Here is a 12815-nt window from a genome sequence, read left to right on the forward strand (position 1 = left end):
TCTGATCCCTAAACTCTTTCATTATTTATAAACTTTCAAAATACTCTATTAACTTTGGCATCAGAGACTCTCAGGCCCCAAGGCCACCCTTTTTCAGTTTCTCTCTTCTCTATTTTCGCAAGCCCAGTTCTGAAGACCTGAGTTACTGAATTCTGGCCCAAAGAAGTACAAAACACAATATTAACAAGGCTATTACATCTCCTGAGGGTTGTCGTCTCTGTAATTTCTAGCATTCATGCATGTTTCCAACCTAATCACTTTGGTCAACCTAGTAGCTATGATATGCATTGCATTGTAAATTAATTAAGCACTTTTCTGATACTTTCTGATCAAAGTAGCTAACATTGTGCATTCAAAAAAATAAGGTTCTTAATGATCAAACTTAGCAATATGGTCTCCACATACATTGAATTGCTAAATTGTCATAATTTAGAAGCCTCGTTGTAATTTCTTCCCGACCAATTGATTATTTCACATTAATTGCCGATTAAAACTCGGTAAAAGGTGAAGAAGACGGTAATGAAGTGCAATTTTTTTTATTTAAATCAATATAGTTAAATGCTAATTAAAATATATTTGGAGATTAAAATATGATTTTCAATATAAAGATAAAAAGCAGTACTATATTAGCAGTAGCTGCAAGTATTTCATTGAATTTCAAATCTATCGATCTATTCAAACTTCAAAGGGCCGCTAGTACTCTATGTCCGAAGTCTTTTCCCGCCCGTTTGGATATAAAAATCTCATCAACTCATTTGAACTTAATTTATATAATTATTATATTTTTTTTAAATTTTTAAATAATATAATAAAAAATTTCAATAATAATATTAAAAAATAATATTATAATAATATTTTATTTAAATTTTAATTTTTATCTCAACTTATTTTATTTTAACTCACTATCCAAACCTCCCGTCCTCAAGCTATTGGAACAGGAAACCAAAACCGGCCTAAAGCGATTTGTAAAGATTTGACTTATTAGGAAATCCTTGTGGGACACCTTCTCGAATGAGAAAAAAAAACCCTTTTGGTCCACCGAATTAGTTGAAAAACTTTACTCCAAAATTATTGTGGAGGACCTTCTTGAAAGACAATAAATGGCAGGACAAATGCACATTTTGGCCAGCCAAAAAGTAAGGAAGGATAATGTTTGATAAACATGTATTATAAAATTGAGTAGTTTGAAAAAATTAAATGAAAATGCGACCTAAAATAATCATGTATCATAAAATTGTTGATGATTTTGACAATTTGCACCCTTAGTTAAGCACCATTAATGCAATCAAGCTCTAAACTTTTTCATCAAGATAAAGGAATTGTCAAGGGAAAACTATGAAATGCGCTCAATTATTTTTATAACTATTTTATAACCAATCAATGAGATAGTAGTCTGATCACCACATTAAAAATTGGTTTTCTTGATTTGAATATTCTAGTCATTATAAGAAAACTGTTTATTTGCGACCAGTTAATTCCAACGAAATGACTATTTGTAACTAAAATTGATTACAAATAGTCTTTTAGTCGCAATAAATTAGTCACAAAAGTCCGTTTTTCTTGTAGTGAGTTTTATATGATTGATCTCAAATTATAAAAGAGTTGTAAACATATATATAATTACTCGTTACTTTTGTCTTGAAAAAAAATGCTACTTTTCACGTCAATCGTCCTCGTATTATAGGATTTATTGATCCTACATCTAACATTTGAGGCCGATGACCATATTGCTAGTAGATCGACAAGCAATATTGCAATTTGCATCTTTAAGGATTTTGGGAGTTTCCAAAACCATTTTGATGTATCAGTTTCTTGGGTGCATGTATGTAGGATGTTAAATGGCAATATTTGATAATAATTAAATGCGTTTTTCCTTCACTGAGCTCTATTAAAAGGCAATACTTTTCTAGTGTGAATGATTGGGCTCTTGTTATCTTTAAAAGTAATTTTCCTGTGGTGAACATGTAACATTGAGATATGGATCAGATATAGTAATTTAATTTAAAAGTGATCTGGTAAAAGAACAACAACTAGATTTGGTTAGCGAAACATTTAAACTAAACTAAGAATATATATCAATTTTAAATTAAGATTAGTTTGAGGGGAGAAATACAAATTAGAGAGGACTATAATAATTCATTTTTTAGAGATGAGCCATTAATAGTATTTGTACCGGAAGATTCACTAAATCCAAATTCAACAAAATAAAAGGCAAATACTAATATTAATCCCATCTAAACTCCAAAAGCTGCAAATGTGAATGACAGTAATTAGTACTAATTGCTGTTGGACATGGAATTAATATTGGACAAGGAAAATACTTTCTACTTAATTTAGTGTAATACTTTCTAGAGGGAGAAATCATGACCAACCAAAGGAAGACTCTTAAGAGAATAAATTTGTAACATATAATTAAATTGATGCAAGTATAAGATGACTCGTTATATTCATGCTAATGCACATATCTATATATATGTTCATAATGTATTATTTTTATTTATTTATTTATTTTGTTATAAAGAGCCGGTAGCCACTCGTCTCGTAGCCCCGTCCCAAGTTTATTGATATGCCCACACTTATGGCCGAGGAATATCGTGGTTACAAATCAAGCATTTGGGAGATAACAAATATTGAAAATAAAACCCTCCCAAATACAAAACCATCAAAAAACCAAACCAGAAAATAAAGAAAGGACATATCTAAACAAGCCTATTAATAAGAGCAAGTCTAAACAGGCCTAGATAAGAATAACATAAAAACTCTAAACAAGCCTAAATAACCACGAAACAAGCCTAGAAAAAGGAAGGTATGATTATTATTATATGAATATTAATTATAGGGAGAGGACTCTTACCATAAAGTTTGAAACCCAGCCTTGTAACATGAGTATACATAGAGTTGCTGCCATGTAGAGCTTATCTCAACATCATCCGAGCATTGGAAGTGAGACGCATCGTTATGTACCGTAGGTTGAGCAATAAAGAGCAACACACTCCCCAGAATCCTACAATAAACCCAATGGCTGCGGCGACATAAAATCCTCGAGTTATAAGCCCATCATCATCATTTGCCTGAATGTTAACATTCCTGCGGGTTCTAGTGTCATTGTAAACTGGATAAAGATCTTCAGGACACTTGTTTGGAAGTGGAGGACACTTGTTTGGAAGTGGAGAACCACATAATTCAGGATTCCCCATAAAGGCAGAAGCATTGAGTCTCTGAAGTTGAGTTCCAGTTGGAATTTTGCCAGATAAATTGTTATTGGACAAGTCCAAATAACTAAGAAAACTTATGTCGGAAATGCTCGTTGGGATTTCACCACGAAGTTGATTTCTAGATAAATCAAGAGATTGTAAATTTTGAAGTAGACCTATCTTCAATGTTATTGATCCAGTGAAGTTGTTTCTTGATAAATTCAAGGAAATTAACTCTTTGAGACTCGTAAATCCTTCAGGAACTTCTCCATGTAATTTATTACTTGATAGATCAATAATCTTTACAAGTCCCAATGAATTCTCGAACACAGACATCCTTCCTTTCCATACAAATGGTGCATGGTCTGCATAAGCTTTCTGGACAGAATAAATACCAGTGTGACTTGTGCTCTGTTTCTGAGACATTGATGTCAAATTTTTGATGCACTGTGGAATAGTTCCCCCGATCTTGTTTAAAGAAAGATCCAAGAGTTGAATTTTTGAAAGCTGACATAGGTTTAAAGGAAAACTTCCATAAAATCCATTTGATCGTAGGCTAAGAATAATCAACCGAGGCAAACTATCGCCTATCCATGAAGGTACCATTCCCGACAATTTATTTTCACCCACGTCAATGGTTGTCAAGTAACTGCAATTCTGAAGGGACAATGGTAGCTTTCCGACAAAACTATTGTTGCTCAAATGTAAAAATTCAAGAAAGACTAGGGAGCCCATTGAGTGTGATATTTTCCCATAGAAATTGTTGTTGGCCAGATTAAGAGTCATTAAATCATGCATATGCATCCAGCAATCTGGAAGCTCTCCCGATAGTTTATTGTTTGATAGGTCTAAAAGGAACAAGGATTGATATGTGAATTCACATATAAAGGAAATGTTACCCGAAAAACTATTATTTGATAGGCCAAGTGATGCCACATTCGATGGAAAAGATGGAATTGAACCGTTAAATTGGTTCGAGCTTAAATCTATAGTAGCATAATAACCAAGTCTGGATGATGACAAGTCTGGCAAGTTCCCATGCAACTGGTTGTTTGACATATCTAAAGAGATTAACCCGACAGGGAAGTCCCAAAACCAAGCTGGGATCATGTCAGAAATTCCAGCATTAGAAATCTCAAGTATAGCATAATTTTTTTGACTTTGAAGCCACTTTGGGAAAGCTAATCCCAATCTGCAAGAACTCAAATGAATAACACGCAGTTGGAATGGTGGAACCCAATCGTAGCTGAACTTCAAAATCAAAGAGTTCAATCCTAAAACTAAATGTTTCAGTTTGAAGAGATTTGAAAAATGGGCTTCAGAGATCACCCCCGAGAGGGAATTCCCAGCAACATCCAACATCTCTAGATTGGATAAGTTACCATAACTCTCAGGCAATGGCCCTGTGAAATTATTCCCGCCTAATCCTAAAGCCTCAAGATTGGAGAAGCTACCATAACTCTCAGGCAATGGCCCTGTGAGATTATTCCCACCTAATCCTAAAGCCTTCAGATTGGAGAAGTTACCTATACTCTCTGGCAATGGCCCCATGAATCTATTTGAGCCTATTTCAAAATACTGCAAGGAGTCCACCAAGCAACTTGACACATTACTCATAAATTCGTAAAGACTTCCACTGAGATTGTTTTCCGAAAGGTACAATGAACTTAAGGCACATAAATTCCCAAAAGATTTTGGAATGCCACCAACAAGTTGATTTCCCTCGAGCTCTAGTCTTTGAAGAGAATTTATGCCACCAAAAGCTTCCGGAATGGAGCATTGTAACAAATTACCACTGAGGCTAAGATCAACAAGGCTTGTAGTGGAGTTGAACAACCAATGAATTATGGAGCAATTGAGATGATTGCGGGAGAGATCCAGCAATAGAAGTTGAGATGATGAATTAGCATTGGAAAGCAACTGAGGAGTCATTGTGGAGAGACTGCAATCACTTAGACTCAAGTATATCAAAGAAGGGAGCATCATAACCTTATTGGGCCAATTGAGTACCTGGCTGAGGTTGACCGAAGTCATGCCCAAGTGTGTCAGAGATGAAAGATGAATTAACCAATCAAGATTATGTGCCTCAATCAGATCAAAATTCCAGCTGAGATCAAGATAAATTAATCCCGAGAGATTTCCTATTTGTTGTGGAATGGTTCCGACTATATGAGTATATGAAAGATCGAGATATTGTAATTTAGTGAGTGAGCCAACAAAATTTGGGAAGGCTCTTCCGGAAAATCTATTGGAACTTAAGTCGAGGTATGTCAAATATTGCAATCCAAGCAATGAAGAGCTTATCTCACCTTCTACATATTTAGGTAGTGGTTTAGCAGACCAATCTGCCCGGAGATCAAGCGTAACAACATGACCTGTTCGGTTGCTGCATTGAATTCCTTCCCACTTACAACAATCCTCATGATCACTGTTCCAAGAAGACAGCCAATTGGAAGGATCAACAAAGTGTTGTTTGAATTGGAGGAGTGCTTGTCGTTCTTCCTCTATGCATCTGACTTTAGAATCGCTCAAATCCAAACTAAATCCAAGTTTTGTTGCCTTGCATGATATGACTGCAAGTAGAAGAAGCAGAAATTGGAGATAACAAGCTCTCATTGTTTTACTCTCTTCTTTTTTCTTTTTTTTTTGAAGGAAGTTTTACTCTGTATTTGGAACACTGACAAGAGATATTGTATCTTAATGCAAGTACTCTTGGTTTTGATTGTATCCCAAAGAGAACGAATCGATTTATATTTATACTAGTTTTATGAATGTAGGTCGAGATAAATAAAGTAGTTTGAAACCGTGTGGGGCATGAATTCCTAGGACCTACATGTTATGGCTAACAATTAAACCACTATTAAAATGACGAGATTATAACAGATAAAGTGACGAGGTAATTCCCGACAACTGCCCAAGATTATTAAATTAATTAATATGGTTTAACATATAGTCGATGATGGTACTGCATATATATAATGAGTGATAATGAATGTAACAAGATTAATATTGAAATTAAAGGAGTCGCCATTGCGTGTAACATAAGGTCAATCATTAGTTGGAATAAATGGTAGTACGCGTTTTCATCCGTTTTAGTCATTGGATTGACAAGATTGATATATGACATAATTATTTTATAATTTTAATTTAATTTTTAAATTTGATTTAATTTTGAATTCGAGAAATAATAATATTTTATAAAAAGCTGGGTAAAAGACATAAAGTAATTACGCTTTTATTATTTTAGATTTCCCAATTAACCATAAATTGAAATAAACGATTGGGCATAAAGTACTCATTCACATGCCATCATTAATTTGTAACAATTCTTTAGGAGGCATCATTGATTTTGGATCAGAGTCTAATTCCACAAAAATTAAGTTCACTAGAATTTAATTGGATTGATCAAGTCAATTTGCATGTAACATAATGTCAATTATTTGTGGAACATAAACAAAATCTTGGAATTTTAAATTTAAGAAAAATTCAATGTTCCTGTTGCATTTAGGATTATATTGTAAGAACCTAAATGTATATTTTTATTATATTTGTCTAGAAAAGTTAACGTTTTTAAAATGAGTAATTAGGAGTTGCAGCAATGTAACCCAAAGACTTGTAATTTGGAAATGGATAACCAAATGATGTTTAAGGACTGTCCCTAATTAAAGGCCAAAGCATTGAGAATTTGAAGTTGAGCTCCAATTGGAATTTTGCCTTACAAGTTGTTGTTAGACAAGAAAGAACATGTCCATGTTCTTTCTTTTTTTTTTTCTTTTTTTTTTTATAAGAATATGCCAACATATTATTTATAAAATAAATATGATTGGATTTATTTTGTTGAAATAAATCCAACATGTGTATAAGCATCTTTAAAAAAAAAAAATGGTAGAATACAACATCTAAAAGGGGACATATTTCAAGAGAGTCCAAATCTATCTAAATGCTGACTCGAATTTGTGTACAATGTAAGATCAATTACTATTTGAAAAAATAAATAGAGAAGACAGTAATTCAAACCTGATCTATATCTAAACCCTTTTACACGTTTAATACTCCACAATCACCTCATCCACATACAGGGACCAATGCAATCAATTCTATTTGAAAATTTTGTTTTGGATAATACTAGAACCACCGGTGAGGCTCCTACGAGGCTATTTTGTATTTTTTTTTATTTAGATTTTTTTAATATTTTTAAATATTTTTAAAAAGTAAAATAAATACACAATATTATTAAAAAAATATTTCTTTAATCACGAAATAAATAATATTTTGAAACTCCCAGCTAAAAGACTAATATATAAATATTTTTTTGGTCTGACAGTACATTAATGTGAAGCATTATTGAATAAGTTTTTTTTTTTTCATTCTAATTATTATAATTGGTTTTAGCATATCAATAAATTATACATAGAATGTTGACAAAATGCACAAAGTGTCTTATAATTAATGTGTCAAATCATAACTATTTCTTAGATTCAAATTATCTATAGTCAAACTAATAACATGGATTGATCAATTTACGTACTGAGGCCTCTGTTCCGTTTCTCAAGTTCATCAATCAAGATCATCATCAATTATTTAGGTCTCCTTTATTTTTGTATATAAAATGTGATTAGTTAAGATTAAAGTTAAAAATTAAATATATATTTTTATAATATTTTTATTTTTAAATTTAAAAAAGTTAAATTATTTAATTTATTTTATATGACAATTTAAAAAAAATTATACTAATAAAATGAAATGAAATAAGATAAGTCGAAGAAAATTGTGAAAACAAACTCAGACTTATTAATTATAGAATATAAAAGGTGGCTAGCTAGCTAGCTTGCAGTTTAGAATTAAAATTACATCCCATTGAAAAATACTTGAAAATAATTACAACAATTAATGTTTTTTAACACGAAGTATAGTGTTGATGTACTGGTAAATGATCAACAATTAATTATTTAAGCACTTTTTCTGATACTTTCAGATCAAAGTAGTTACTAACATTGTGTATACAATAAAATAAGATTCTTTTATTTTATGAAAACTCGGTAAAAGGTCAAGATCGAGACGGTGATGAAATGCAATTCTTTTATTTGAATCAATAGATTTAAAAGCTAATTAAAACATATTTAGAGATTAAAATATGATTTTAAATATGAAAGAAAAAATCAGTGCCATATTGGCAGTAGTTTGCGAGTATTGCATTGAATTTCAAATCTATCAAGGGTCACTACTCCATATCCCTAATCTTTTCTGATGCCCGGTTTGGATATAAAATTTTCTTCAATTCATCTTAATTTATTTTATATAATCATTATAATTTTTTACATAATATAATATATAATTTAATTTTTTTTAACTCTTAAAATAATAAAAATATTAAAAAATATATTATAATAATATTTTAATAAATTTTTAATTTTTATTTCAATTCATCTCTTATTATTCAATCCTCCTATTCCCTAGAGCTACAGGCCGAATAGGGAATCAAAACACTATTTTCCGTTGTTTACGTTTACAAGAGGGAAAAAACAAAACCCTTGTAGTCCACCGAATTAGTGGAAAAACTAAACTTGAAAATTATTATCGGGGACCCTTCTTGGCAGTAGTTTGCATTGAATTTCACATCTATCATTATGACTTATTGGAAAATCACTGTAGAAGTACAGACAATGATAATCAATACAAAGAAAAGAAAATAAAAAAATCCGTTTTGATCCGCCGAATTAGTTGGATAATTACTTTGCTTTTTGTCACAGAAGTCAATGTCACAAACTTGGAAGCCAGTGAATTCTGCTACAAAATTCTCTAATACTTGCCCCTTTATGATGTTTCGTGACGCGTAGTCAATGTCAAACTCGCTCAACTCCACTATCCAATTCATAAGCCGGTCTAAGGCATCCAGTCGTTGTAACACCTTCTTTAGAAGGGTTTCCGTGAGGACCCATACTGGGTGAGCTTGAAAGTACGGACGTAGCTTGCGCTTAATTACTACTAGCATAAAGGCCAGCTGTTCTATGCGGGGGTATCTATCCTCGACCCCCCAATACGCCAGGCTGGGGTAGTAAATCGGCCTTTGGACCCCTTCCTCCTCGCATACCAACGCTAAGGAAGCTGCCCGAGGGTAGACCATTAAGTACAGGGTCAACGTTTGAAGCCCTCAAGAAATACCTCACAAGTCCGCCGCTCCTCACAAGCCCTCAAGAAATACCTCACAAGTCCGCCGCTCGTCATCCCATGCCTTCGCTTTCTGCAAGACTTTGAAAAAAGGCATGCATTTGTCGATTGATCTCGATACGAACTTGTTGAGGGTGGCTATTTGCCCAGCTAGCTTTTGTACCTCATTTATGCTCCGAGGTGGGGCCATGCTGAGGATGACCTCCACCTTCTCGGGATTGGCCTCAATACTGTGCTTAGACACCATGAATCTTAAGAACTTCCCTGACCTAACACCAAAGTCGCATTTTTCCGGATTCAGCTTCATTTGGTATTGTCGTAGTATCGTAAAAGCCTCCCTTAAGTTAGCTAACTGTTGTTCTAAGGTTCTACTTTTGACCAACAGGTCTTCCACGTAGATCTCCATATTTCTTCCTATCTAGCCTTTGAACATAAGGTTGACCAATCGCTGGTAGGTGGCCCCCGCATTCTTAAGCCTGAAAGGCATCTCCATATAACAATACAATCCTCGGTCAATGATGAATGAAGTTTTCTCTTCATTCACAGGGTTCATACGAATTTGATTATATCCAGAGTAGGCATCTATGAAGTTAAGCATGCAATGACCTGCCATTGAGTTGATAATGAGGTCGATGAAAGGAAGCGGGAAGCTATCTTTCAGACAAGCTTTGTTGAGGTTAGTGAAGTCAACAAACATTCTCCATTTGCCGCTCGACTTCTTTACGAGCATTACATTAGACAACCACTCTAGGTAGTGAGCTTCTCGAATGAATCTGCACTCAGCAGTACGTCCACCTCCTTGGCTATGGCGACATTCTTCTTTACACTGATGCTTCAGTGCTTCTGCCTCACTCCTTTAGCTTTTGGGTCTACACTCACGCTGTGCTGTATAATTTCGGGCGTTATTCCTGGCATATCCCCATGGCTCCATGCGAACACGTCCTCGTGCTTAGCAAGAAGTTGTTGAATGGCGCTTCGGGCTTCAGACGTCATTTCGCTGCTAATTGTCACCTTGGCTTCTAGCCGATCTAGGTGAAAAGTGCTCCAATGGTCTGATTGGTTCTGCTTTCTGGAGTTCCTGCTCATCTTGCACTTCGCTTATGACCTCTGCACGATCTGGAGCTGGCGGCAAGGCGTTGTCATCCTCTGTTGGATGCATCGCCGTACCGGCACATGCATGGCTTCCTTCCATTATGACCTTTTCACTCCACTGTACTTGGCTCTCTGTCTGGTTTACTTCCATGCCTCTGGTAGCTTTGTCAAGTTTCTGAGTTGCTTGGAATGAGTTATCTCAGGCGCACGAAGTGCACGCAAGCTCTATAGCGATCCCATAGACAGCGCCACTATTAACGTCGTGTTTCGCACACCTTTAGGCTAAGTTCCGACAATTCAGGTCTTCAAAAATGAGCCTGCAAAAGATGGAGAGTAATACAACTTGGAGAGGACGGCTTTGGTGCTGAGTTACCTCTGATGACAAAGTTAGTAAATATTCTTAGAAGCTTATAAATAAGTAAAGGAGTCTAGGGATCAAAGAGCATTTTTTCGTACATGGAGCTAGCTATTTATACCGTGAGTTGGAGGGGTGAAAATCATCTTTGTCTCCACAAAGCCCGTGCCTTCCTTTCTATTTCTGTTGTTAGACCTTCTTTAATGTAGCGTAGCTCTGTGACAGCTCTATAAATATGGTGTGTAGCTTAGCAAAAGTGTCATTAATGCGGCGTGGTTTCCTGAATTCGCATTTGGTCTTATGAGCCGCAAATGATTTGATGTGGATGGATCGAGGGCCCTCTGCATTTCCCGCTGTGCTCTGTGCTCTGTGCAAGTCTCTGGGTTCTAAAAGCGACCGTAGACTATCAGGTTGATCTGTCTTGTTGACTATTTGGCGTCCCTCCCTGGTAGATGTTCCATCCTTTACGTGGACTTGGGGCCCCTTGAACCTGGCATTGGGCCGAGGCCTAGTGGACTTTGAGAAGTGGATAAAATCCCCTTACAACTATGTTATTATATACTATGATATATATACTATATTATATATATTATACAATATACCATAAAATTAGACTAAAACTGACAAAATCGGAAGTACTGGTTTAGAGGTGTAATCGGTGCGATATCGGTTCTTTAAATCTCAAAATCAGTATATATTGGTTCAGTTCTAAAATATATTCAAAACTGAACCGAACTGGACTGTTACATCCTTAATCTCTGTCCAAAGCCCAAGTTTTCTATGACTAGCTTAAGAAAACTCGATACAACCCTATCATAGCCTTATTCATATCACGGTTGACAGTTTACTGTTCGTTCTTTTGTGTGAACGCAATGACTATCTGTGACAGTCAATTACCGTCACTAAGGGCAGGTTTGGGGAGTGAGATGAGAATTTTGTATTTTGTTTAAGAGTTTAAAATATTGTGTTTTAATATTATTATTGTATTGAGATTTGAAAAAGGTGAATTGAGATTTGAAAAAGTTGAATTATTTATTATATTTTGTATGGAGATTTGAAAAAGGTGTAATGATGAGATGAGATGAGATGATAATTTTGTATCTCATCCCATCCCCCAAACCTGCCCTAAGAGTACTACTCCATATCCGCGTTGGCAGCCATGACTTTGGATCCGTAATTTTTTTTTTTTTTTTTTTTTTAGAGTAAGGCATTGTCAGTACAACGAGGTATTCTCAAATATGATTTTTAAATATTATTAAAAATAAAAACTTTTGTAATTATAAATTTTAACTTTTTGATCAAATTATTATCTAATTATTATATTTTTTCAAACTTCTAAATAAAATACAAAATACAATACAACTATTTTATTAAAATAAAAATTCATAAAATTATATTTAAATAATTTTTTTAACTTTATAATATTTAATTTAATTTTTTCTCTATTTTTTAAATTTAATAAAATATCTCAATTTAAACTATTTTACTGTTATTTAAAAATTATTTTATTATTACTTACCGATATTTTAAAATATATTAAATTGAGACATGCATGCACTTGCTCGAAAGACAATTAATAGAAAAGAAAGAAAAGCAAATTACAATAACACCTTTTGGTCAATCGAGTCAGATTGCGTTTAAAATAAGTCGAGTTAGGTTGTGTTTAGATGTTAAACTGAATTGGGTTGAGTTGAGTTAAGATGATAAAATATTATTAGAATATTATTTTTTAATATTATTATTATTTTAAGATTTGAAAAAATTGAATTGTTTATTATATTTTGTGTTAAAATCTAAAAAAATTATAATGATGAGTTGAAATGAGATTAGCTTCCAAACGAAGCTTGAGAGTCCATTAATTCCACACAAAGTGACAAAAGTCTACTCGATTTTAACTGGATTGACCAAGTCGGTTTGCGTGCAACGTAAGGTGCTCATTTATTTGAAATAATCAGTGATCAGTGATTTAACTAATATTATACATTTTGACTGTTCAAAAATTTACA

General features: G+C 33.8%; 1 protein-coding gene across 1 annotated transcript; it reads right to left on the reverse strand.

Annotated features, from left to right (window-relative positions):
* Nucleotides 1–2915: 2915 nt before the first annotated feature.
* LOC121255204 (receptor-like protein EIX2) lies at nt 2916–5810 on the reverse strand. The gene has a single exon (XM_041155483.1). The coding sequence runs from the start codon at nt 5808–5810 to the stop codon at nt 2916–2918; it is 2895 nt and encodes a 964-aa protein (XP_041011417.1).
* Between the last annotated feature and the right edge of the window lie 7005 nt (nt 5811–12815).

Source organism: Juglans microcarpa x Juglans regia, chromosome 3D (genome assembly GCF_004785595.1).
Source record: "Juglans microcarpa x Juglans regia isolate MS1-56 chromosome 3D, Jm3101_v1.0, whole genome shotgun sequence".
NCBI lineage: Eukaryota > Viridiplantae > Streptophyta > Magnoliopsida > Fagales > Juglandaceae > Juglans > Juglans microcarpa x Juglans regia.